Source organism: Sycon ciliatum, chromosome 1 (assembly GCF_964019385.1).
Source record: "Sycon ciliatum chromosome 1, ocSycCili1.1, whole genome shotgun sequence".
Taxonomy (NCBI): Eukaryota; Metazoa; Porifera; class Calcarea; order Leucosolenida; family Sycettidae; genus Sycon; species Sycon ciliatum.
Window position 1 is genome coordinate 30,093,061 of NC_088643.1, and position 27,528 is coordinate 30,120,588.

Below are 27,528 nucleotides of genomic sequence, written 5' to 3' on the forward strand. Positions count from 1 at the left end.
TTTGCTTGACTGTACGTAGATCTACGCACACGACCCACACGGGTTGCGCGTGTACGTGTGTGAACTGTGCGTGTGAGCACCAGATATCGCACGCGCATATGCGTGACAAGATATCACACGAAGCAGAAGGACTGCATGCGCAGTACACCATGTACCAGAAGGCCGGGTGAGCACGTGTAAAGGGATGTCATGCAAACTTACTTGCAAAGACATAAGTGCATTCAGATATCAGTCGCATGTCATTTTATTTAGAAAAGCGATCCTGTCAGCTTTTCTATTATTGTGTTCACATGGCAGAAAAAACGACACCGCTATGCTACGTAAGTTTCTACGTAAGGTGCTCGGTACTTCACTTAGGCTACGTAAGTTTCTACGTAAGGTGCTCGGTATTAGATCTACCAACGGGTGGTAGCCGCGTGCTGTGCACGTGCACGGCAGACATTGTGTTGCATGCCGTGCAGTCCGTTTTCGGATGTGCATGCGCGAGGAACTTCCTTCTTTGGAACTGCTTCTTGCATGAGCTGTTTCGGATATTTCGTGTCCTGGCTTATTTCGCTTCGGCTCTGCTGAGACCTCTTTTCACGGAATATTACTCAATGACAGGTGAGTTGACCAGTTCCCTTTGATTCATTTGCTTGTGTTGACTCTTTCATTTCTTTCGTCGAAAAGTGTGCTGATTTTAGGTGGAATACAATAAAATAATAATGGAAAAGCTGACAGGATCTCTTTTCTAAATTTAGCTTTTCTGCTGTCGAGGCTTCCTTTTACGGAATACTCAATGACAGGTGATCTCTGAGTTGACCAGTTTCCTTCGATTCATTTGCTTATGCTCACCCTTTCATTTACGGAAACGTGTGCTGATTTTATTCGGATTTAATAGATCCATTCGTATCTCTTTGCCCTTGCCAACAGTGTGCGAAGAACGCGAGTTCACCTTCTTGACGGTAAGGCTTAGATGTGTTGTCGAAATACTCATGTTCATTGTACATTGGTACGTTACAAGTAAGGCACTGGTCATGATTGCTTCCGGCATTCCGTGCTCCGATCATGGGGTAGAATCTGAATTTTGCAGTTATTATTATTATTATTATTATTTTATTTATTTTACTAGGGTGTTTCCAGTGGCATAGCATCGTTGGCAGTTCCCAATCTGGAGGCGAAGGTTCAAGGACGCATTGACCGACTACTAGTATGCAAAATAAATTCGCATATCAGGGAAAATCTCCATTATGGAGAGGTTCATGCATTCAGTGACTTGTTTGCTTCATACGAAACAAGCCAATGGGTGCAGTCTCGTGAAAATCTCGTACGATTGGATTTGTTTACTGGAGTCTGGGCTGTTTGATTTGTGAGTACCGCCGAGATTGCACTGCCCCAAGTAAAGTTGCGTGCCGGTAGAGCAAGAATTACGATCTGCAATCTGTTTGTTGTACCTGCAAGAATGTGCTGTACATGTATCGTATTTTCTCTGTTGTTGTTTCAGTTGCCGTCATGTTGCCAAAGAAAGGTTCAGTGACTCATTTGTTTCATAAAAGACGAGTCAATGGTTTGGTCTGGCTTAGAATCTTTCGCTGTAGAAGAAATCTATTCGTGTCTCTATTGCAGTATTGGAGAAATAATTGTATTCACTCGTTATAAAAATAGGGTTAAGACAAACTCACAGAGCAAATGCCATCGGTCCCTTGATGTTCGTCCTAAAGAGGTTTGACTGGATATCATTCATACTCCCCCAAAGTCGTGTAACATGTTATTATTATGGAGTGCCTTGTTTATCTCTCAGTACCTCCAACCATATATCCTTGCCCCTTATATCCTCGGGATCAGTGTAGTTGTTGGAACGAGGTGTCGGACTCAGCAATGTATTTGTTAACATTTTAATACATGTTTATTGTTCCTACTTTGCTGTGTTGTTTTAGATAATCGTGGACTTGTAACACTTTGAAATCATTGAACTGCTTCCAAAAGTTTTACCGACATCAACAGGATTACGATTTCATTACAATATGATGCCGGATGACCTTATCACGACAACCCATGACTACAATTATAAACACAGAATCAACAAAAACATCTGCGGCGCGCACCTGGTTACAATTCTCATGTAAATGTGATTTAGGGGAATTAGGGTGTGGACATCTGAATTTTCTGAAAGACAAGACAATTTTATGAGTCATGATGAGTCATGAAATTCTGCAACATCCACAGAATGACCTGCGTATAAAAAAAAGTATCACCGCCACTACTCATATGATTCCCCTGCAGAAGAACATGAATACATGTATGCAAGACTAGTTCCATTTTCTGCAAGAAAAGGCTTGCACATCAATGCGTATAATACGGTATTGAAATTGATATGATACACGTACATGTACATAGCCATAGGGGCTCCCGTAAGAAGACCATAGCTCTGTGCGAAACACCCTAGTAAAATAAAATAATAATAATAACATGTAGAGTCGCTACATGTAGGCCATCATTTAGGGCATTCCATTGATGACACAATTATAGGTTCTGATCGGTGGAATATGCTGCCTTCCACTGTTCGCTCTTGTACAGATTATCGCCCATTTGTTTGTTCATGCTTAACCTTTCTAGGGGCTCCCGTAAGAAGACCATAGGTCTGTGGGAAACACCCTAGTAAAATAAATAAAATAAAAATAATACCGGTAATATCCTTTAGCCAAAAAACAAAAGAAATTATAGCAATAAAAACTGCTTTATGGCAGTTTTCTAAAAAAAGTTATTGTGTTCTAGTCCATGGACCCCGTCTAAAAAGTAAGAAATTAACGAAATGTGATAGCCGAAAATTAAAATTTCACACAAAACCTCACAATAATCACACACGCGACAACCTTTTCCCCTCGTGGTCCTCTTTCACATGCAAGCATGTTGGCGCAGTACATGTACTTGTACAAGTACAAGTGTCGGAATAAACAAGTGTTGAAAGCCGTACTATTAGATCTTCAAGTGTCGTGATTATTGTGAGGTTTTGTGTGAAATTTTAATTTTCGGCTATCACATTTCGTTAATTTCTTACTTTTTAGACGGGGTCCATGGACTAGAACACAATAACTTTTTTTAGAAAACTGCCATAAAGCAGTTTTTATTGCTATAATGCGCATTGTATGCAATATTTCGCAACCTGATAGCAAGAGTACATAACCCCCCAATAATTATGTACTCTTGCTGATAGGTATCGAACATAGTGGATCTACTAGTAGTATGCCACAAAAAGCACCCCGCCCATGGAGTGAGTGTAGTATCCTGGTATCTGGCTCAAGACTGCAAGAGGTCCTAATCTGGCATAACCTTGATAACTGCTCTCAACCAGTCAGGGGATGAATGGCGATGTTTCTTTTTCCGCCCTGCAACGCAAGTGGAGGCCCTCCGGAGGCTACTTGCGCAATTGCGGACATTACTACATAACTTGTATCATACAATGCCATTGCGCAATAATCGAGTTGTCTGAACAAGGACTTAATTAGGTGGATGTGAGGAACTAATACTTCCGAAGTAGTTCACAAGTACATACCTGGACCTGTGATTTCGTTATCGACATGTGAGTTGGTCACTGTCGGAGTTTGTCCGGCACTTACCGTGACCGGATACTAGTAGTGTCAGTGAGCCTGGATCATGTGGACTGTACTGCCTGAAATTTCAAAACTTAAAAACCCATTGAAAACGGGGTTAGTTGAACTACAACTACCTACTGCTAGGCCTTCATAATTGCATCAGTGGACAAGGTGGATACAGCCAGCCACAGCGCCGGCGGGACATTCGCTCAGTCAGTGGGTACTGTGACCATAAGCAGTTTATGCTGTAACGTTAGTAAGCCATTACTTTTTAGTTCAGAAGACTACTTATAATACATGTACTCCCTTTGAGTCCCTCCTTCATCCTCCTCCTCCCCCCCCCCCCCCCCCCCCCCCCCTCACACACACACACGGGACACACACTGACACGAAACTCCGAAGATGACCGCACAATAACAAGGCAAGGCCGCAGTTCCAACTCTCCGTTGCTGCTTGCCCAAACGCATCAACTGGCATCCTCTGCTGGAACAAAATTAATGGGTTGGCCATTGGACGTGGAACTCAGGATCTGGCCTGCTATTCCACGAAGTTTGAACTGTGAAGGTGTTTAGAGCCCATGCAGTCGGGATGAACAGCCAGTACACTCATCATGTGTGAGTGACTGTGTTTGTGTGTGTGTGTGTGTGTGCATGTGATTGACTTACATCAGCTGTGTGGTGGATACCAGGCTAAAAATAGTGGTGGTCAATTCATCAGCCTTGCAAGCTGTTGAATGGTGTAATCCCAGCACAAGTTGCTATGTCTAACATAGCTGTTCGCTATCATCGCTTCCGCGATGGGCAGGTCTGAGGTGTGCATGTGCGTGTGTGTGTGTGTGTGGTGTGTGTGTCCCACATGGTGCAATGCCAGTGGTATGTGGAGTCGATTTCCAATCGAGAGGCTGGGCTGCAAGTTTGATTCCCGACGATTACTGATGGCCATACAAACCTTTCTTCCCTTTCTCAGTCTCCTCCTGACTACTTCCCTTCATTCTCCTGGGTGGTTAGTACACTGGTTAACTTACCAACACTGTCAGTGCAAGCCGGAGTATGTGGTGTGATGTGGGTGCGGGAAAAAGAAAGAAAGAAAAAAACAGAAGAAAAGAAAGGTATTCACTGGCCAAAGAAAAACACTTCAAAAAAGATGTGCAGTGTGAACCAGGCTGAATCATTGGCATTCAATTCTTCGGCTTTGCAAGCTGTTGGGCAATCCCTGCACAAGTTGCTATGGCTTCTGCTGTAGCATCGCTATCATCGCCTCTGGCGATGGGCGTCAAAAGGTCAAATGTGTGTTACAGAGTATATTATGTACTTTTGAAGTACTGTATGTGTGTATGGATGGAGACTGGAGAGGGACGAATCATTTGTACAGGAATCCGATGTCTGCTACAATGGTCTGTAGGCTCCTGGGCATTTACTCTGTCGCATCCAGTGACCACTGCATTGATTGGTGGTGGACCACGCAGGCATCAATGTGTGCTGACGCAACTAACAGCTGACCGAGTTAGCATCTCATGCAAGGTGTATCGGCAAGCAACTGTTTGAACCAGGCCCAACACATACCACATCAGCGTCTGCCAGGAGACCACCGTGCAATGGCGTGCATGCAGGACACGCCGTACCACTAGAATCATGATTTGTTTAAACCATATGACCGGGTGCTAGCAAGTAGGCAGTGGGCACAGTCCGTAACTGGCACATGTACACTGGACTGGTCTGCTGGCAACTACTGACACTGCCTTGATGTGCCACTCCAGACTATAGAGATCTTGAGCTGCTGCCATGTGTTTAGATTGGTCACGGACTATAGAAGCAAATAATCCACGTTGAAAATTGCAGCCAGCCATATGCAAGAGTCCATAGCAGTCAGTGCCTTGCTTTGGTCATGAATATGCCTCATTACATTGGTACGTGTCGTACTTGGTGGAAATACCGTGATGTCGTGTAACGGTGTTGTCTGCCAGGACGAGGAAGTCCCAGAGGGAGGGTGCCTACCACGCACATCGCACCTCAAACTGGCAACATGAACAAGGTGCTGCAATTCAGTAGAAATACAACATGCATTAATGCACAATGTCGGGTGTACATGTACAGTGCGTATCGGTTATAGTGTGGTCGTGTAAAAGAATATACTGCCTACACGAATGAACTCTCAAGTTTTCATAATCATAACATGGGTTTCAAGTGCACATTTATTCTTATAAGCAATTTCATCGCATACTGAGTAGTAGAATATATCGGTCCTAAGAATGGACTTTGCGTAGCGAAACATGCCAGATTAGTACAGAGTGTATCGCCTGTAGTAATAACGTCTGTTCAATGCAGTTCTGATCTGACTCGCGTTGTGTCGTAGTGATGCAGGCTCAAAACTGTTGTTGGTCATTTTGCATAGTCACATAGTAAGGCTGTGTTTACATGAAGCGTTTCAACCCGGGTTGAGTTCGACCCAGGTCAGATTTCAACCCGCCATGTACACAAAATGAATGGCGCGTTTACATGACGCATTGCATTTCGCCCTGGTTGAAATCAACCCGGGTCAAGAAAATCGTACAAACGTACTTCTGTGCGTATCTCGCGCCAGGTTTGAACAGCACTGCAGATGCAAATTTCGCGCGAACGGATTCACGTGACCATACAGGACTGTAGAAGTGGACTTTTGGCGGCATATCAGTATTTGACCCGGGTCAACTGTCTTCATGTAAACGCTCACCTCTTTTGTCTATCGTACAGACTTTCAACCCGGGGTGAACTCGACCCGGGTTGAAATTTCTTATGTAAACACAGCCTAAGCCTACTGACTATGACCAGCCGCATGCACAGTAGCACTACATTGCATGTACGGTGATCTTCCCACCCCTGCGTACATGCATATGAGCCCTGTGATGAGAAAAGGGACCAAATGGCTTTTTTTACTCAAACCGAGCTCTAAACATCAGAAGAAAGCTGGTTTCATGCAGAAAACGATGCAAAAAACAGAGCTGAATTATCTCAATTTTTGACAAAGCTACGGTCAATCTTCTAAGTGTCTTTTCAGATATTTTGCAGCCATACGAAGAACAGGATCATACAAAACTTTGAGGACTTATCGACACGAAATGTATGGGAATGTTTGAGCCTGCACACAGCCTGTAGTTACTGGCAATTGACACTGACATTTGACTGGGCCAAGAGGAAAAACTGTACAAGGTAATACTGGCATGCCACCACCATCAAACACACAAAGATGGAGCAAGTCCACGTCCCGAGACATTAAAAATACAGCAAGAAAATATACAACCAGCAGCAATTTGGCATTAAAAAAGTTTTGAAGTAGCCGTGAGGTAGCAGAGTCTGTTACATTACTCCTCCACCGGAGAAGCACTAGTAGCGGCACTAGCAGACACATGCACAGCTGGCTTCGGGCAGAGCTCATCCTGGAATTGGTCAGGCACATGCGGGCGGATCTGATTATAGAGGTATTGCTGTCGTTGTTCGGATAGTCCTGGTGCTTGAAGGACTGGGGGCATCCCTGCGGCAACAAGGGCGTCTTTAGACGTGGTGAGCACCTCCACATCGCTGTAGGTGTCTTCCAGGGATGCCTTGACACTGACAATACCGGGCTTAGCTGCGTCGAATACCATGTGCTGAACCTTGCGGATTCCTTTCACTGGCTTGAAATGTTGAGCCAGAAATGTATCCCAGGCTCTCCATTCCAAACCAGATCCAGGAATCAGCTGGGCCTTGTTGCAAGATGCGCTTTCATTGACCACTGCCACCAGCTGCCCCATGGTGTAGCAGTCGCTACGCCGGAACTTTTGCTTCAGCAGGCCAAAGCAGCCATCGACAAGGCACCGGGTATGGCCAGTCAACATGAAGGACAGTTCAATACGGTCATGCAGTCCCATAATCACCCTCCAGCAGAAATACGCTACGATAGTCCGATTCTTGTTCTGGCCTGCGCAATTATCACAGTGCAGGAGGCAGCCTTTCTCATGTAGTCCATAGAATGAAAAAAAATGGTGCAGCATGGAGGCCACCGCGTTCGGACCATGACTCGACTTGCCGTCTTGCCCGATGGTGTCTGACTCGTCGATCAGGTAGTTGACCTGCTGAGGCACAGCTTCATTGTTCACACCAAATATTTGCACCTTACGAGGTGCCTTAAAGTACAGGGGGCCCTCCTGACGTGCCGACTGCGGCAGTGCCACGTTCTGGGCAAAGTCGAACGTGTAGTGCGGGTGGTGCAGATCGCGTGAACATGGCTGGCTCAGCTGCTGCTGGATAGTCGTACATGCATCAAGCTCTGCCCGGGCCTGTAGTGTCGCTTGACGGTAGTAGTCACGCTCTGCTTGCGTTGCGTCGAGGTGTTGTTTGAATTCATCGCATGCTGCACTCTTCTCGGGTTCCGTCCGTGCTTCCTGAATCCGTCGGCGGAAATTCTCACAGCGCGAGCATACGTCAGTGCGCGGCGTCATAATCTGAATGTTTGGCAAGCAGTCAAGCCAAACGGACCGAAATGTGTGGTAGCCCACAGCCCTGATGCCTGATTCCTCTAATGAGGTCACATAGCACTTGTGGATGGATTTAACCGTTGATGACGCTGGCAGATAAGTTGGCGGTGCTCCAGCTCGCCCTCGAGTCGGTGCTGGCTGTGGTATGCCGAAGCGCTCAGTGTAAGTTTTTAGAAATTGCACAACGGCAGACACAGTATCGTACGACAAAGCATGTTTAGGCTTCCTGCCGACATTGCCATGGGTCCGTGGCACCAGCCCATTCTCCTCCAAGTGTTTTTTCAGATTTTTTAGTTGCTTTGATCCGATGTTGTACAGCAATCGAAATCCACCGGCGCAAACCTCTTCGCCTTGGTAAGTATACCGATGCCATTGCTTCTTTCTCTTCTTCCCATGAGTCGTGGTGTCAGTAGAGTACTTGGATGACTCAAGAAGGCCCAAAATCACCAGCTCCTTCTCCCCTTTCTCCATTTCTGCGATGTTGAGCTGCAGCAGTCGAACATCTTCTGCATCAAACTTGTCCAAGCACTTTTTGCTGCACCCGCAGTTCACAGTTATTTCTTCCGCAGCTGCCGCCTCAGCAAGCGCTGGTTCTGCAGCCTGCGCTGGTTCTGCAGCCTGCGCTGACTCTTCGCCGAGGTATGATGCTGCAACTGCATCCACATCGAGTGACTCGTCCAAAAAGTGGTCTTCCCGATCATCGCCGTCTTCATCAGAGGAAGAGGATAGTTCTGACAACTCCAACGACAACTCCCTGTCAGAATCATCACTTGACTCGGCAATCTCCACTTCGATGCCCAAAAACTCTCTATCTAGCTCTGTCAAAGCTTCCCTGAGACTCGCATCAACGGTAAATGTTGGGATCGACATGTTTGCAAACAAATTTCTAAGCAGAACGAGAAAGAAAAATCTGAAGTGATGTTCAAAGATTTTCTCTTTGCAACGGCAGCTCGCGGACGCGTAGCCTGCATGTCACGTACACCGTTCTCTGGCATGCGTGGGCCGATTGTGACGATCGAAATACGTACAGAAAGGCCACCAAAGCAGCTCTGCACTCGTTTTTACCGCATTGAATCACACAAAACCCTTCTAAAGTTATTCCAAATCCAAGCGAATGCAGTCGAAAATCAGCGATTTTTCAAGTGCCCACTTTCAAACGCGTTGTACTCAACTGTCAGCTGACAGCCATTTGGTCCCTTTTCTCATCACGACCAACATATCATCGATATGATAATAATTATTATGTCACACTTGATGTATCGTGTGTAAGAAATATCGGAAATAAGAATAGAAAGTCGTTTTCAAACACCCACGCTATAACCGATACCAAGAGTACATAACCGGTTATGTACATGTATAGACACAGTGCATGCCATGCCAGGCATACTGGGGTAACTGACAGCCGCTCGCAGACGCTAGACGGAGGCTACACAGCGTAACAGGGTTATCCCTGATATTACTTCCTTACTTCCACCCTATTCCCACAGTAAGAAGTGGTTAAAAAGTATGCCTACAATCCTACAGTATAGTGCACTATATGATCATAATACAATTCCTACGAAAATAAGCGAGACTGCTGTCTTACAAATTACACTCAGATCACTGACTGATCATTCCAACAGCAAGTCACCATAATCACGAATAGCAACCAAGACAGAAGCTGACCGACTTCAACTGCACATTTGGTATCACTCTGGTACAGATTTTGTTCTTGTGCTTTGTAGCTAGCTCCGGAGTACTTCAAAGTACACTGCAAGAGACATTTGACAAGTTGTTAACAAAATTAATGACAAAATGCACTTGTCTCCACCGCCATAGGTGGATTACTGACTCGGGTATGCTACTGCAACCACCATGGCTATTACTACTAGACTCACTACACAGAGTACGAGCACTCCACAACAAACACATCTATTAACATGACAAAATAATTGAAAAAATGTATTACCGGATTTTCAAAAACGTCACGTCATTCTCGTAGCCAATCACATGCACACTCAGCTCCAGGACACACAGAAGAAGAAAGCTATTTTTGTGATCACACAAACTTTGAATTGTTGTGAATGATGAAATACGAAAAAGCTAAACAGAAGCTGTAGATCTCGTAGCGGAACGCAGTAGTCGGTGTAGCACACTGCTGGTCTGCATGCAGCCATGGCCAATTCTCTCCGCCGCGTCGTGAAAAGTATGAATGGCCGTAGATGATGGTTGCGAACTTCTCTTCCGAATGGTTTTTGAAGTAATTTTGCAACAATTTTGTTCAATGCAGATTTCGCTGGATTGCAGCCAATGGCATCTAGTTTGTCTACGGTATGTAGCATTTATGTTGTATTTTATGTGCTCAAAAACTTTGTTTTGACACTGATGATTAGCTGGAAACTCGCTTGTGATCATTTTTGACAGAGTCCACTCACTAGAAAGAATAGAAATCAATATTAGTTCTGAGAAGGAGCTGTACAATATATGTATGCTGGTAATTACACATACACACACAGACACACACACACACACACACACACACACACACACACACACACACACACACACACACACACACACACACACATACACGCACACACACACCACACACACACACGCACACGCATGCACGCACACACACACACACACACACACACACCACACACACGCACACAGGTCGGCAATGTTGCTACACAAGTGCTCCATGCACAATGTGCAAAGCTATTCACACACTTGGGGCACCTGGTGTCTGATAGCTGCCTTTTGATGTGAACCTCAAGAGATAATTTGTTCCATTTCCAATTTGTCTAGCGTGTGTGTGTGTGTGTGTGTGCGTGCGTGTGTGTGCGTGCACACATGTGTGTGTGTGTGTGTGTGTGTGTGTGTGTGTGTGTGTGTGTGTGTGTGTGTGTGTGTGCATGCACACGTGTGTGTTCCATATGGTGCAGTGGTATGTGCAGTCGATTTCCGATCGAGAGGTTGCGGGTTCAATTCCCGACGATTATGGTCGCACACGTCTTTCTTCTCTTTCTCATTCTTTCATTCTCCTCCAGCCAGTGTATGCCGGAGTATAATATATTATGGTGTGTTGCAGGGAGCCCTATGTGTAGGGCTCCCTGGTGTGTTGTGTGTGTGTGTCAAAAAAATGAAAAATTGAAAAACTGAAAACTGAAAAATGAAAAATAGGGATTCACTGGCCAGGAAAAGCCACTTTAATCAGCTGTGTGGTGGACACCAGGCTAAAATTAGTGGCGGTCAATTCATCAGCCTTGCAAGCTGTTGAATGGTGTAATCCCATCACAAGTTGCTATGTCTAACATAGCTGTTTGCTATCATCGCTTCAGCGACGGGCATGTCTGAGTCTGTGTGTGTGTGTGTGTATGTGTGTGTGTGTGTATGTGTGTGTGTGTGTGTATGTGTGTGTGTGTGTGTGTGTGTGTGTGTGTGTGTGTGTGTGTGTGTGTGTATGTGTGTGTGTGTTTATACTGGTGACTAAAGAAGCAGGAGCATAAATCACGCTTCACTTGACACCATTGGTATGGCCTGGGGCGTTCAGTACACTCTATTGAGTATTGTAGTCCTGTCATTGTTCTGGAGTCACCACGCAACCTTTTTTTATTTTTTGGGTACACCCCTTCAAAAAATTCTCACCGGCCGAATAGATCTCTTTCCTAATTTTCACCCTGATAATGCCGTAATGATGCTCTCATGGGTGGAAATTGGGAAGAGATGTACTGAAGAAGGTTGTGTGGTGACTGCAGAACAATGTCTTAAAATGTGTGTATGTTTATGATGATGTCACATTGCTCAGTGTGACTGATAAGTCTTGCGTGTACGTCGTGCACTGCGGTGTTTCTAGGCCCCGTGTTCACGAATGGCTGCACGCAGCTTCAGTGGCGTCCGAAACTCCGCTTCCCCATGCGGCCAGATCCTGACATCAGCATGTAACAGAAGGACATCGTGTGGAGGTGAGTCAACAGCACTATATATACTATGAATAAACCTGCCCCTTCCGGCAACATGAGCACAGCACAGTTTACCCTACCCCCCCCCCCCCCCCTCCAAAAAGAAAAAGAAAAGAAACTACCTGTACATGTACTGTTTGTACCGTGAAGTACCGTTGATTTCTACATTTGAAGTGACTTCTGCTTTTATATACCGTAAAGTCGTGTATAAAAGCCGCGGCTTACATGACTTTTTGGGGGAAATTTTGCAGGCTTCTTAGTTCTATATGAGACAGGCTTCTATACAAGACAGATATTTCTTGTGCACCCCTCCCCTAAAAATCGCTCGACCTTCATTTAGATTGTGCACGTTTGGAGCAAATTGCCTAGAGTTTTCAGTTCAGTGTCTGCTGTGAAGCCAGAATTGATTGCCAGTGTGGAAAATCCCACTTGTACTTGTAGCCAGCTGTAGCCATTTAGCTGTATGGCTGTACACTGCAACTGCAATTGTGTATGTCTATATAGGGTTGATAACTTGATATCACTCTTTTTGGACAGCCTGGAACCTTTCTGTTCTACGGGTTGATAGCTGTAAGAATACACAAGAGAGATATTGGAAGCTGTGTCGCAACTCTGAGTTTCACGTATTACTACGATCATCAGGCAACTGAGCTGTAAGAATATAGCGCCTACACAAAGAAGTTATCCTGTGAGTATAGCGCCTGTAGTGATACAAGTTATTAAACTTATTCTCGCAAAGTGCGCTTCTGTCTGGGACGGGTTGTCTTTTTCCTAATAATCGCATATCGACTGTAGTGACAGGCCATTCACAGCAAAACCACACCTTCACATGCATTTTGTCATCACTATTACTACGAGCGTCCACTAAAATGGTCACTTGTAGCAATAGTGATGACACCCCCTGCTTTTCTACTGTCAAGTTTACTATTCCACTCATCAATTTTGATAGAAAACCCATGCCAGCTGTGTTACCGGACAGTGGAGTGGAGTATATTAACTGTGACTATGTTCACCAATATATCAATACTGGAGTGGACCGATCGACCGTGGTGTGCACTACTAGTTTATGCATACATTCATGAGTCGAATGATACTTTTAAAATGGCTTGCATGCTGCTTATGCATTGGATGTGTATCAGTTTATGGCAAGAGTAGAAACCACCAATAGTGTGCACTGTTTCTGTTCTGTTGCTCAGCACTACCAGCAAGACACCAGCCATGTTGCTTCTTATCTACGACGGCATTCCGGGAACGACGGCGGAACAAGATGGATTACATGAACATGCCTCCACCCTATGATGACATTGAATGGGACATCAAAGTAGGGCTCTGTCTTACCCGACCGCCGCGAATCACTCAGAAAATGACCAAGTGGCTACAAGACTATCTTGATGTTGTAGATGACAAGGAAGATGAGAGAGCAATCCCATCAGCTCATGACGAGCTCATGAAGCGCTTTTCCAGGCTGACGAAGGCCCTGGAGAAACGTGCAAGTGGCGAGACTGTAACGGAGTTCACACAACAAGAGTTGACTGGTGATGAAATGCAGCTGTACGAGGAGATTCAAGCCATTGAGGAGGATGAGAAAGCCAAATATAAGCCTGCAGACCGCGAAACACAAGATGATATTGACAAGGTGCTGACGTCCATGAACCGCTGTCTGGATAATTACCTGTACCTAGTTGTGAGACATAAACGTGACCACTTTCAGTGGACGTTTCCACAAATGGACGCGTGTGGAACCATGGCGTTGCACGAGGTAAGCGATCCTTCTTTGGCCAACAATCTAACATTGGTTATCTACTTCAAGTATATGTATATGGCACGCCCTCACCATGATCATCACTGACTTATACTTTAATTTGCTGGGTTTTGCCTTTCTGAAGTAGGCTTCTCCCCCTGGCCCCCGCCACACAACAACGCAAACTCTTGATTGTATCTTCAATACTTATATTATACCAAGAAATGACGAGGGCGCAGGAGGAAAGAGACAAACTTGGAGACGACAAAAAGGACAACGGGAAGACTCCCGGGAAAAGACTCAAAGAAAACAACAAGAACAAGCAGTAATATTGCGACGACAGACGACCAATCAGGGACTAATACGTACAGAACACATGACCAAGACCAACTGACGAATCACACATGACTCTCATTCCCAGACCAAACTAGCACTGCGCATGTACAGCATTCACTTGACAGTCACTCTCACACAGACGGAAGCACATCCTCACATCCTCACACTCTGACAACGCGTACTCTTGCATGCACCACATACCATAAACGTCACACATCACACCATACTCGCGCGTACACCTAGACCATATATGACATCAGACACTGGACTCCACCAGACAAGAACCAAATACAACAACATGCGTAAATCATAGTCGTAATACGAATTCGCAACATTTCTGCTAGGGAGGTTGTGATATCTTGTCTGTCGCACTGGTATGAATGGAGTATTGCAGGACTGTATGCATAGAGTGTTGTGGCACTGGTGTGCATAGAGCGTTGTAACCTGTAGACCACTTACTCGCGTAGTGTTATGTGGTGTCATCTGTACACATTTTCCTGGGCAGAATTGGTGCTATCTTCCAGGTATGCAGGTACCACCAGTGCACCGCAGCCACTCCATAAGTCGATCAAGCTCTCAAGCAGTGCCACTCAGAACATTGCTCACTTTGCTCCATGATAAAACACTTCTCAATGGAAAGTTGGCCAGGGGGGGGGGGGGTTTGAGACTTTGAGAGTTAGAATGACTTATGAAACGGGCGCCCCAGCCAGTGCAGCGCCTAATTTGTAGTGCAGGGTTGTACAGGGTCTGTGCCCAGCTCTTCACCACGCACACTGTCTGTACTTCACAGTACATGTACACGCAGTCAGTATCAGTGCAGTCTGGAATCGTGCAACGTGAACGCGCTCGCTCGCGGGTGTGTGTGGTTATGAGGATTGTGTCGATGGCATTATGTAGAAGCTCACCCGGTCAGGATTTCGCGTTCGACTAAGTTTCTTCTTCTTTTCTCTCTCTCTCTCTCTCTCTCTCTCTCTCTCTCTCTCTCTCTCTCTTTCTCTCTCTCTCTTGCAGGAGGCAGTACGTATGGCTGACACATTTACCACACCAACATTTGATTATAAAATCCATTCCAATGCACCGTCTGGCCTGATGTCCGTCAAGCATGCAACAGAGAACGGCAGACTTGGCTCCAAGGTATGACACACCACTCACCGTATAGGTCTGCTAATGTGATGTTCCATCTACACATGTGTGTGCATGCATCTCTCTCTCTCTAGAGTGGAAGATAAACTTCAGGATTGCCTCTGTACGGTTTGAAGCTCCAAGCGGCTGCATTGTAGAGATGCGCATCTTGCATATACATGTTACGTATTGTAATTCTATTTTCAGGTGCAGAGAAGGGAAACTAATGCGGTATTGCTGTTTCATGCGTTAGCCATCCTCAGCCAGCACAACTCTGACTAACAGCAATAAAACTTTGGTTCTCCTTCTCTGTACCTGTATAAGGATCTGCAACTAGGTGCAGAGAGCATTCTTAAGACCTACCGCCACTCGTTCTAGTCATAATTCTTTATTCCATTTTTACTCTGCGTTATCATTGTCCAGGTGTTTGTATACAACGGCTTGGTAACTGGTGATACGAAAATCGAAGCACTCAACGACCCTGAGTACCTGGAGTACAGGTGGTTGCCCAAAGTTGAGATCAAGAAGCTGATGTCCACCGAGCAATTCCGTGGTATATCCGACATGCTGCTGGTGTGAGTGCCTTGCAGTTGGCCGCCGCTGCCCCTGGCAAGTGCTTGCGGGCGCAACATGTACGGCGGCGCTAGCTGCTTTAAATACACACTTACAACAAGAGTGCAGTCCAAAGCAGAACATTTGCGCATTGCTACTTGAAAGTGTGCCCAAAGTTGTTAGCAATTTAGCAACAGTACTATCGCGTTGTCATCAATCCATGTATATTTAATTATGGGCACTCCCTCTTTTGATTGGTGGCAGATATGACGCCGTTGCTCTTCTCCATCTTGTTTGCACATGCCTGCAGGCTGTGTGGATGTGCATGCACTTACTACGTAGCCTGTGTGCATGTACATGGTGCGTGTGTGTATGTTGACTACCATGACTATACCTACCGCTGGTCGGCACTGTGAGGACCTCAGTGATCTTCGACTCACTCAGAATGTATCACGGATGTTTGTACTAAGTATTGTACTTGCAAGTATGTTGAAAGCACCAACTAGCATTGCCCAAGTGCTAGAGGTTGCAGATCTGAGCCAGTAAGATACACTTCTTCTTCTTCTAGCCCAGAGTGCATCATATTATTACAATGTACTATTTATTCATACTTTACTTGGGAAACCCGACAGACCAATGGTTTGGCCAAGCGTTCCTTAACTTCCGTCAAGCTTCCAATAGTGACAGCATAGAGTTCTTTTTTTCTAGGTGTACTTCGAAGTTCAAACTACACTCACTGAAGAAGAAAGACAAGATTGTCCAACATTGCCAGTACAAAGCAGGGAGTAATGCTACTCCCGGGTACAAAGTACTAAAGTACATACTACACTGGATGTACATGTACATCTATTTCAGGAGTCCATGCATGTTGCTTCATTTGTCGGCTACATGCTCCTTGTGGGGTTTCATGGCAGAGTGGAACAGATCTCCCGTCTCGTAAACTGGTAAAGCAATCGTCTACACCATTGGCTCCATTATGTATAACATTGCCTACAAAGCCAGTTCTTGGCCAGCACTCCAGGTTTGGCGCATTTACGTGTAGTACTGAGAGAACACGGCTAGTTTCTGCTATACTGCCACAGCTGTCGTTCCAGAGACTCTGGTATAGTATCTACTGTGGCTGGTGCTAAGCAATGATTATGTGCTGATCCAGGAGCGTAGGCTAGAGTGCCATTGGAACTGGTTTCCAGCTATTTGGGGCTCTGCATGCCTGGTTCAGTCCGTAGCAATACAGCACTGTTTTTTTCTTATTTCTTGAAGTATCGGTAGGCAGAATGACCGGGTTGCCAGACAATGGCAAGAGCCTACACCATTGCAATGGAGCACAATACCTTAGAGCTATATTCAAAGAAAATTGTATCCGACAAAATAGGTCGTAAAGATTGCTGTGTCGCAGTCACCCCTAGTCATTTGTTAGCTGCCTGCTACCAGTGCAAACATGACACCGAGTGGCATCCTATGCTGAAAAAAATATGTAGAAAGGGAGAAAGCCAGCCCCTGTGAAATTCGGAATTCAAATATTGCTACACCTACAATCTTGTTGATCATCGTAGTAAAATAATAATTATTATCAGACAAGCCGCAATAAATAACACAGCCATAAAGGACTGCTTGCGCTCAGCTCACCAGACTTCACGGCTCGAGGTACTAGGTGGCTGGCATCCACCATGGGAGCTGGAACATGTCATGGGTGCCGCACATGTGCCGGTGATATGCACACGCTCGGACCAAAGTGTCAGAATAACCCGCCAGTAGCAGCGGACTGGTACAAACACATGATCCAATTGAGCTTAGTAGCCTGCCACAGTAGACCACAGTCCACGGAGTAGCGGCTGGTGCAGCCGGTTGTTAGCACCAGGGCCGGTAGTACAAATAATACCATTTTGCTCCTCCCTGGTCAGCACACTGATTCTACATGCGTCCCCATACTGACTGTGTCTCATCATCCCAGCAGAGTCGATTTAAAAACGAGCATACATGTACATGATCTCCACTGGCCAGAGCAACATCATCTCATGAAGTGTTGCCGGTCCAAAGTATTGCCTTGACCCACCTTCGGTAGTCGTGGCTCGCAATTCAGTCAAAGTAATTAGTTTCCACATTTCCAGTTGTATGCATGTGTAAGCCACACAGCCCATGTAACGGCGTGGCCCGGGAAGTTGGGAACTACACCTTGGACCTCACTAGTGTATGTCTCCCTGATGCGACCAGCAGTCCATCGCCCTTGCGGTAGATATCTGTACCTGTGAAGCCCAGAGAGCGGCCACTCTTAGTGCACTTCGCCTCAATAACGATCGTCTCGCCCAGCTCGGCTGATCGTTCGAATGACGTGCTGAACTCGATGGACGGACCAATAGCAGCCCTGCCGTCCTTAGCGATCCATGCCATGACCCCAACCACATCAACAAGCAGTGATACCATTCCACCGTGCAGTACGTTGCGCGCGTTGCAGTGTTCTTTCTCGATCACTAGTTCGGCCTTCACATACCCATACGGCTTGGAACGCACCTCCAGCACTTTCATCTTCCTCATTGGCCAACTGAAATTGGTTCTCCTCGTCACATGAGCCAAGAACTTCTCAGCTGCCGTAGCCTTCTCAGAGTCAACCGCCTCCATGTCAATACACGCACAATTAGTTCCAACACTGAATTACTGTGCTATCAATATCAATAATATTGACAATAATAATTATCAATATGGCGGACGGTTCCAGAAGTCATATGCGTACACGGTGCACCTGTTTTTGCCGTTCAATTTCAGTATTGTTATACTGAGTAATCTCATCTGTTGTCAGTTTATGTGCCGGGGTGAATTACTAGTATCCAGTTGTATGAATAGCGTACTGCAGCTACATACAATTCATCTCCAAGAATCTACGGTGCAGAGTAGACCCGCACTACACTGCTTGCTGGGGTATTGACTATTGGTTGTGGTATGTGACTTATCGATTAAATGACCAAGCTGCTGGATACTCCGGGGCCACAGCCGGGGCAAGTGGACTTTCTTCCTTAGTTGGACTGAGAGACTGCACTGCAAATACTTGCCTCCACCGTCACAGGTACTAGCTTGCTGATTCTGCTCTCATCGATCTCACACGACCCAATGACTCTATGTTCACAAAAGTGGTCAAAACACTAGTCACTACGACAAATTTATGAGCAAAAATTGCAATCTAATTTTTCGATTGGTCCCTCGATACACGTTGCGTCATTTTCGGTGTCACAACTCAACAGAATAATTATTAGAAGTGCTTACACACATTTTTTGAATTGTGGTTGTGAAATACGAAAAGGCTAAAAGGAAGCTGTAGATCTCGCAGCTCATTGCAGTAGTCGTTGTAGCTCACTGCTAGTCTTCACGCAGCCATGGCCAGCTCTCTCCACCGTGTCGTGAAAAGTATGAATGGCGGAAGATGATGGTTGTGATCTTCTCTTCTGATTGATTTTGACGCAATGTTGCAACCACTTTGTTCCATGCAGATTTCGCTGGGTTGCAGCCAGTGATATCTGGCTTTTCTATGGTATGTAGCATCTGCTTTGTATTGTATTTTCTCAGGAACTTTGTATTGACACTGATGATTAGCTCCAACTGCCATGTGATATATTTTGACCTTACAAACACCCGAGTTCAATCACCAGAAAGAATGGAAATCGATATCAGTTCCGAGAAGAAGCTGTATGACGCATGTATATTGGTAGCTACACACACACGTGCGCGCGCACACACACACTTGCACACATGCACACACACACACACACACACACACACGCACACACACACACACACGCACACAGGTCGGCAATGTTGTTACGAAAGTGCTCCATGCACAATGTGCAAAGCTGTTCACACACTTGGGGCACCTGGTGTCTGATTACCTCCTTTGGCGTGAAGCTCGAGAGTCGCAACAGTCAGCAGGGGCGTCGGAAAGTATTTTAGTGTGGTACGGTCAGCCACTTGAAGTACAATTTACTCGTGGGAGAGGGGTGGGTGAGCCGAAAATTTTGGAAATTAAGAGCCCAAATCAGTGTATTTTATAATTATATCCGCGGGGACCTGGGGCAAAAAGTGGTACGGTCAATACCGTAGTGACCGTATCGTGTCTGACGCCCCTGAGTCTACGGATAACTTGTTTGTCTGTTGTGTGTGTGCGTGTGTGTGTGCGTGCACGTGTGTGTGTTCTGGTCGGTAAAGGAAGCACAAGCATAAAGCACATCACTTGACTCAATCATTGTATATGCACATGTCCGTGTGCTGATTATTGCGGCTCAGTGACTAGTTGCATGCGCATTAATAGTGACACTGTGCTGTGTTTCTAGGCTCCATGCTCACGGATGGCTGCACGCAGCTTCAGCAGCCTCCGATACACCGCGTCACCAAGCGCCCGTACTCAAGTGGGATGTTCTCAGGCACTGCAGATCGTGAGATCAGCAAGTACCAAAAGGACATCGACTGGCGGTGTAAGCGCTGCTGGCATTTGTTTCTCTTTGTTCATACCATAAAAGTTTACATTTTTGTATCCAACTCAGTTGCTCAGTATCAGCAATTACATGTACATCAAGTACCATAATAACACAAGAGCGCTCCATTGCGAGATGGCCCCACCTTGATTGAGTGGTTGTAGGGCGCTCTTGCAGTACTCTACCGTTTTAGTGTTCTGAAGGTGCTCGGACACAAACGCACGCGGACACACACACACACACACACAGGTGCGTACATGCATCGCTTCTGTTCTCTTACCTGTACACATCAAAGATCGTGTCTGTACATGTGTTGTTATGTCCTACAATGTACACCAGTCATGTTGATGTATTCCTGTGTCTGCTGCATTGTTAGATGTTCCCGATGTGGTCTATTCCGGTGTTTCTCCTCTTCGGTGGTAGTGCCATATTCTTCATTCGTTCAAAGAAAGAGGAAATAAGGAAAGGTGAGCGATGACATGGACTTTGGAGCCGTCTTTTGAGCTGAACAATTCTGGCCAGTGTTTTTGCTCCTCAGTCACCCTCACATTGAAATTTACTGGGGTTCCTAACATATTAATTTTATCATGCAAGGAAGGGAAATGGCACGATCTGGCTTGATTTATTTTCCAAAACGTTCCTGGGGGGGGGGGGGGGGGAGGTCCCCGTACCCTCTCTACTACGTCCTTTGGACAAGGCCAGACAAATGGAAAATAGCTTCCTATACCCATGGATGATGAGTGTGTCCTTTGTTTTGATGCACCGCTTGTCAGTATCTGCCTGCCCTGTTACGGTGTACATGTATCAATTCTGCCTCGGTGTGTTGTAGTCCAGATTTACCAAATCCCCCAAACTCTTATCTGCACATTTTCCTGAGTGTCTGGTTCTGTGTGTGTGTGTGTGTGTGTGTGTGTGTGTGTGTGTGTTTGTGTGTGTGTGTGTGTGTATTTCTTTTTTCCATTTCTTTCGAAGTCAAGTGTGGGGCCTGTATTGGCATGGGTTACATGTTTAGTCTATGCAATCTAAACGTAGCATGCATTCCTTCATTCCTATTTCACAATGTGCTGTATTTGTCAGATGATGATAAGCAGCAGCGGATGTCTGTGGGCAAGGCATTGATCGGTGGGCCGTTCGAGCTCCTGGACATGCAGGGCAAGACAGTAACGGAAAAGAACTTTGAGGGAGACTTTATCTTGGTCTACTTTGGTTTCACAAACTGCCCGGACGTTTGTCCCGATCAGCTCGATAAGCTCTCAGAAGCCATCAAGTCTATGGGTAAGCAGTGTAGCAGTGTTGTTTGAAGCAGAAGCATACAGTGCTGTTGGGCACCGAAGAACGGAGCGCCGAAGAACGACCGGGCTAGAATTTTACCAAGCACTGCATACTAATGTATACACGGTGACTCAACAGTGCATAGACTGTACTGTAATACTAGTACAGTGAGTATCGTTTATAAAGTGACCGGGTGTAACGATATACCGGCTATAATGATCGAACTCGCCAAAATCAAAATCAAATCACAAAAAATACAGCTAAAATATCACTATACACACTATTATCGGCTATACCGATATATCGCTTATTGTGATGGGCTTCAGGAAGCAAACCATATCAAATGCACAGGAAAATATAGTATATTATACTGATCAAGAGTGATGATCACAAAACAATTGTTCTTCAAATTTAGTTCATTTCTTCCTAAACTGATCAGTGTTGCCTGGATGCATCTGGCAGCAGACGTGATTGAGAGAAAATTCTTCCCTGTATGCTGTAAGCAGCCACATGTACACATGGCTGCTTTTCATGCTTTTTCCAGCATGTACGCATCATTTCATGCACAGTCATGTGCCATGTGCCAGTCATACATGCAAATCGGCTATAGTGATGCACCGGATATAGTGATAAATTATCGAAAATCAAAGGGGCACGTTATATCCACTATTTACTGTACCGTAAAGTACCGCCAGAGCGCCCCGCCATCTCATCCTTTCGTGGTCGTAGCGTGGAGGTGGTATGCTGTCTGTATGTCATACGACATGAACCTTGTACACATATTGCACGGTTTGCAGTCAATCCGTACCTTCGAGTGGACACAGGCTCCACACAAAAACCTGCCAAGTGTGACCTTAGTACACTAAGATTCTCACATCGTACACACTTCGTTGCACTCTGCCATACGATTTTCCTTTCTCTGGCTGTAAAATCAAGGTGGGGCGCTCTCGCGAGACGGGGCGCTCTGGCGGTACTTTACGGTACATGAAAATAAGAACGGTCTAGGCTAGGATGCTGACCCCCAGTTCTTCGGTGACCGACAGTACTGTAGTAAAACAAGCAGCTGACCAATGGTGATTAGTACTGATTACTAGTACTTTTGAAGTAGATGTTGTGTGTGTGTGTCAAGTCTGTACACCCTTGTCCAACAGTACAAAATCTGTGTACACAGTTTCAGAGCTAAATGCAATCTGTTATATGTTATCCAGTGCTGCTCACTGAAATCGAATCTCGTGAATGAGTTAGCGTCCCCTGCACCTGTGCATGGCCCAGTGTTTGCAAGGCTAGGGGTGCATGGCCCAGTGTTTGCAAGGCTACAGTCCATTTCAAAACTATAGACGCGTACCTAGGCAAAAACCGTTATGCCAGCATCTATACCACATAAAATCTGTGATCACTTTGTGCATAAATTTTTCCAAATTGGGCGTCTGTTATCCAATCCTTTAGAAACTATATGAGAGTAATTGTGGAGCGATCCTGAGCAATATTCCGAAAACTATTCTCAAAAAGTTCCAACCAAATTTGAAATATTTCAAAAACCCTACGCGTCTATAGTTTTGAAATGCACTGTAGGGGTGCATAGCCCAGTGTTTCCAAGGCTAGGGGTGCATAGCCCAGTGTTTGCAAGGCTAGGGGTGTATAGCCCAGTGTTTGCAAGGCTAGGGGTGCATAGCCCAGTGTTTGCAAGGCTAGGGGTGCATGGCCCAGTGTTTCCAAGGCTAGGGGTGCATGGCCCATTGCTCCCAAGCACTAGCTGCCTCGCGTCAATCACATTTCATTGAGCAGCAGACTGCAATATACCTCTCTGTATACTAGTACCCTGATAAAAATGTATCCGATGCATGGCAACAGGAACCTTAGCACTACATTAGTACCTGGCGTACTTCATATCCGAACATACTTCAATAATGGAGCAATACAATACACACCTACATATGGCAAGCAATGTCCATATTAAGCAAGGGTACATTTCTTATCAGAGTAATCAGTACATGTGCTAGGTGAGCAGTTCCACACTATTCCGGGCACTGAGTATTCAAGCTAGTCTTCCAGATTTCATTCAGCAGCAGTGGGTATATTCAATACTATTCATGCTGTGTATGCCATGTCTTATCGTATGTGTTCTTTTCATTTTCCCTGCCTTCACTGACACAGACAAGATCACGAAATTCCCACCGATTCAGCCCGTGTTTATATCCGTGGACCCCGACCGTGACACTCCAGAAGCGATGAAGGCGTACTTATCAGGTAGGGGCTTTGTCTTTATTGTGAGCGTTACTTGAGATGTTCATGTGAAGACACGGAGCTAGTCCCAGCAAGGGACTACTGCCCCCATGTCCTTCGTTGGGAGACTGAAGAGAGTCTAGTAGCTCCAGTTTGTTCTTTCCTTGCCATGATGGGTTTCGCAGTCCCATTGCCCTGTCACTGCTTTGTCAGGTGATCGGTGACTACATGTACATGTAGTATACTGTGTGTCCACATGCCTTGTTCAACAGTCCTGCTCACGTTGATCAGGTAAATTTGTGTCCATGCAGAATGGGAAATTTTACTGCAGCACTCACAACCAGCAGGTGTCTTTGTTCAGGTTTTTCATCTTGTCACGATGATCCCTGATTGTGCCCTTCTGGGTGAAAATTGGGAAAACAATCGTTGTACGCGGTGTAGCCAAGGAGGACTTTGTGTGTTGTGAGTTGGCGGAGGTGTCTCTAAGGCTGTGTTTACATGAGGCGTTTCAACCCGGGTTGAGTTCTACCCAGATCAAGAAAATCGTACAAACGTACTTCTGTGCGTATCTCGTTTGAACAGCACTGTACATGCAAATATTTTTTTTTTAAATTTCACGCGAACGGATTCACGTGACCATACAGGACTCTAGAAGTGGACTTTTGGCGGCATATCAGTATTTGACCCGGGTCAACTGTCTTCATGTAAACGCTCACCTCTTTTGTCTATCGTACAGACTTTCAACCCGGGCTGAACTCGACCCAGGTTGAAATTTCTCATGTAAACACAGCAACACAGCCTGAGTGAGTGAGGTGTACATGTAGTGAGTGAGGTGGAGGTGTACATGTAGTGAGTGAGGTGTACATGTAGTGAGTGAGGTGGAGGTGTACATGTAGTGAGTGAGGTGGAGGTGTACATGTAGTGAAAAGATGACAAGGCTACAATGGAGCTTTTTAAAAAGTTCTGAAGGAAAAAAAGAGATGTACTGATTGTCACTAAAATTATTGCCCCTGGACTTTCTGCCGTGCGTGTTCAGAGTTTCATCCTAGGTTCATGGGCTTGACAGGCAGCAAGGAGCAGATTGACAAGGTGTGCAAGGAGTACCGTGTCTACTACTCAATGTCACCCAAGGACGACGACAATGACTACATTGTAAGAAGACACATGAAGAGGATACAAGTAGGAGATTTTCTCCTCTTACTTGTTTCCTTTGTCTTGTGCATATCCTGCTGCTGTTTGTTGTACATGTACGCTGGCCAATATTGAGGTGGGTTGTCTCTTCCCACTACAGTCCATTCACAAAAAGATGGGCCCTGGCTCTGGCGAGCTCCCGTATTTGGCGATTTTTCAAGATTTTATCGTACACAGTGCAGTGCTGCGAAGTTTGAAATTTGAAAAAGGGTCCAAAAAGGGTACCTGAACTGGGGTTCGAACCGTACAATGCACTGTTGCAGGCAGGATCAAACGGCCTGGATTTTGATGGTCTTTCCGAATTCAGTGCTCTTGGGGCAAAACCTGGCCGAAATACTATTCTTGTTACGGCTTGCTTTTTGGAGGAATAGACTTTAGAAACATAATTGGAAGAGGATTCCATAGGGGATTGCAGAAAAAAATTCTAAAAAAACTCAACGTTTGACCCATTTATGACCAAAAGCTAGAAGTCCATCTTTTTCTGAATGGACTGTAGAACGAGTAGTTATCAGAGGAAGGGTACATGTGTGAGTTCTCTGCCAGTGCGTGCACACAGCTCTTTTAGTTTGGCTTGGGGCGTTCAATATTCTATGTGTTCTATCAAAGCTGGTAGCACAGCTGGTGTGTAGCTCTACCAAGTTATAGGTAATTCACACGACTGGCAAATCCACATTTACAGGGAAATCACCATGGAGATATTCCTGCGGGCAACCAAAATTTGTCTGCAGGAATCAAAAGTGTCCATGGGTTTTTTGCCCGCGGATGAACTCATCTGCGGGCACTTTTACAGTTGTGAGCCCGTGAGGTGGTACTATGGTACGGTAGTCTTGAACCCTGGTTGTTTGGCCTTTGCCTTTGGGTACTCATTCCAAATCACCACAGTAACGCCGTACACTCACTCGCGGGAGCTCTGGCCGCCACTCACGACCGTGTGAACTGCGGACTCACGTTTCACTTTCTGCGTGCACCTGACAAGCGTGGATTCGCCTGTCGTGTGAATCGCCTATTAGGGCTTGGTGGGGAGCTGCTAGAGACTGTGAAATCCCTTGTACAAATCTCCCGCATTGTACTGTCTCCTGGAATCCGCCTTCGTCAATGCGGGCTACTGTCTACACGCGTAGTCAGCGCAGAACATGTGCTCTTTGCAACTTGGTGTTACATGTACTTGTGTATAACATGTTTTGTACTTTACAACTAACTTGGTCTTTCTTACCCAGTGCCGAACATGTTGTGCACTTTGCGACTAGCGTGTTACTTGTCTGGGTACTGCTTGTGTTTCAGGTCGATCACACCATCATCTGCTATCTGGTCGGCCCCGACGGTGAGTTCATGGACTACTTTGGCCAGAACCGCACTGCTGACGAAATTGCAGCTGGCATGTCTTCCAACTTCACCAAGTACATGCTGGAGCACGGTGACCTGGGTGAGAAACTGCGTGAAGAGCGTCGAAAGAGGCAGCAAGTAGCCAAGTGAGGAAGGCGGCCTGATCCACTGCCGTAACTAATAGGCTACGGTGGCCGCTGTTTACTGCCTGCAGCCGTGGTTCACAACCTGCTCAACTCGCTACTACTGTGGCTGGTATGCTGGCTGACAGTACGATACGCTGCACCGTATTGTATTGCTGTGCTCATCCACCGCGCACTGGATTGGTGCTTGACGCTTGCAGCTCAGCGTAGGTACTCCAGTGGAGTGACGAACGATGCACACACGGGTTTCTTGTTTGACATCTCACTTTGCCGCCGTGCCATGCAGCCACACTACTAGTACAAGAATTGTTAGCTTTGGCTCTGCTGCTGCTGCTGGCAGGTGTGGATATATGCATGCGGTGGATATTCATGGTCCCGCTGCTGTCTCTCTTTCCTGAGCTGCTGGTTCTCAGTGCAATCGTACCCGTAGAGTAAGCAGCCACCAGTGTGTGTGTGTGTGTGTGTGGTGGGTGTGTATGGGCGTGTGCATGCGTGCATGCATGCGCACACATAAAGGCTGTGCTTTCTGCAGTTTGCCATTGATATGCTTGTTAGTACATTGTACAGGGCAGCATAGACTGAGTAACTACTGGAACTACTGGAACTACTGGGTACTACTGGGTACTATGTCGGCCTATCTTCACACTGTACATGTACATGCTGCCTGTAATTGATTTTTCAATAGCTATAGTTGACTTTATTATTAGTAGTTGTACAATCCATTATAATTATAATCACTACACCAACGTTGTCTTCGTTCTTTTCTACCACTGGATGATGTGTGCTTATCTGAGACGACTCCATGATCCAGGCAGCGGGGTAATTATTTTGTTATTGGGGAGGGGAGCGGCTTGGCCTCATTTTTTGGCCCGTAAATATTATTGTTAGTATCAGGGTGCAGACTGTTTTCCGTGCAAGTATGAGCTGACGCTAGCGCTATGACTAGTAGTATGAGCACTGAGTATGACTACGCACACACAGGAGCTGCAGGTAAAATCATGCGACTAGCTCGTCTTTTTGGAAAGACAAAATAATAATAATATTTAAAACAAGTGATATTAAATTTGACATGTATGACACAAGTCAAGTCTCCACCGCGACCGTGCACCAAGTATATCTACCATCAAGAGTCCATAACCCCCCGGGGGTTATGGACTCTTGCT

General features: G+C 45.8%; 3 protein-coding genes across 3 annotated transcripts; 2 read left to right on the plus strand and 1 right to left on the minus strand.

Moving 5' to 3' along the window:
* Positions 1-10,078: 10,078 nt before the first annotated feature.
* LOC135822242 (large ribosomal subunit protein mL46-like) lies at positions 10,079-16,524 on the plus strand. The gene is made up of 6 exons (XM_065334970.1): positions 10,079-10,246; positions 10,331-10,371; positions 11,900-12,008; positions 13,202-13,764; positions 15,094-15,216; positions 15,628-16,524. Exons 1-6 carry the CDS (start codon positions 10,216-10,218, stop codon positions 15,781-15,783), a joined length of 1,023 nt encoding a protein of 340 aa, XP_065191042.1. The 5' UTR covers positions 10,079-10,215; the 3' UTR covers positions 15,784-16,524.
* A 1,398-nt stretch (positions 16,525-17,922) lies between these two features.
* On the minus strand, positions 17,923-18,372 carry LOC135827172 (acyl-coenzyme A thioesterase 13-like). Its single transcript, XM_065339726.1, has one exon. The coding sequence runs from the start codon at positions 18,370-18,372 to the stop codon at positions 17,923-17,925; it is 450 nt and encodes a 149-aa protein (XP_065195798.1).
* Positions 18,373-18,995: 623 nt separating this feature from the next.
* LOC135822253 (protein SCO1 homolog, mitochondrial-like) lies at positions 18,996-27,153 on the plus strand. Its single transcript, XM_065334981.1, has 8 exons — positions 18,996-19,152; positions 19,236-19,276; positions 20,073-20,213; positions 20,590-20,680; positions 21,291-21,488; positions 23,640-23,732; positions 24,745-24,860; positions 26,181-27,153. Exons 1-8 carry the CDS (start codon positions 19,122-19,124, stop codon positions 26,370-26,372), a joined length of 903 nt encoding a protein of 300 aa, XP_065191053.1. The 5' UTR covers positions 18,996-19,121; the 3' UTR covers positions 26,373-27,153.
* The last annotated feature ends 375 nt before the right edge of the window (positions 27,154-27,528 follow it).

Excerpts from the sequence above, each read along its gene's own strand:
- LOC135822242 (XM_065334970.1), top strand. The coding sequence starts at position 10,216 with ATGGCCAATTCTCTCCGCCGCGTCGTGAAAA. Across the intron at positions 12,009-13,201 it reads CAGAAGGACATCGTGTGGAG|CACTACCAGCAAGACACCAG; the intron begins GTGAGTCAACAG and ends TCTGTTGCTCAG. Across the intron at positions 13,765-15,093 it reads GAACCATGGCGTTGCACGAG|GAGGCAGTACGTATGGCTGA; the intron begins GTAAGCGATCCT and ends TCTCTCTTGCAG.
- LOC135827172 (XM_065339726.1), bottom strand. The coding sequence starts at position 18,372 with ATGGAGGCGGTTGACTCTGAGAAGGCTACGGCAGCTGAGAAGTTCTTG.
- LOC135822253 (XM_065334981.1), top strand. The coding sequence starts at position 19,122 with ATGGCCAGCTCTCTCCACCGTGTCGTGAAAA. Across the intron at positions 19,277-20,072 it reads TGATATCTGGCTTTTCTATG|GCTCCATGCTCACGGATGGC; the intron begins GTATGTAGCATC and ends CTGTGTTTCTAG. Across the intron at positions 24,861-26,180 it reads ACGACGACAATGACTACATT|GTCGATCACACCATCATCTG; the intron begins GTAAGAAGACAC and ends CTTGTGTTTCAG.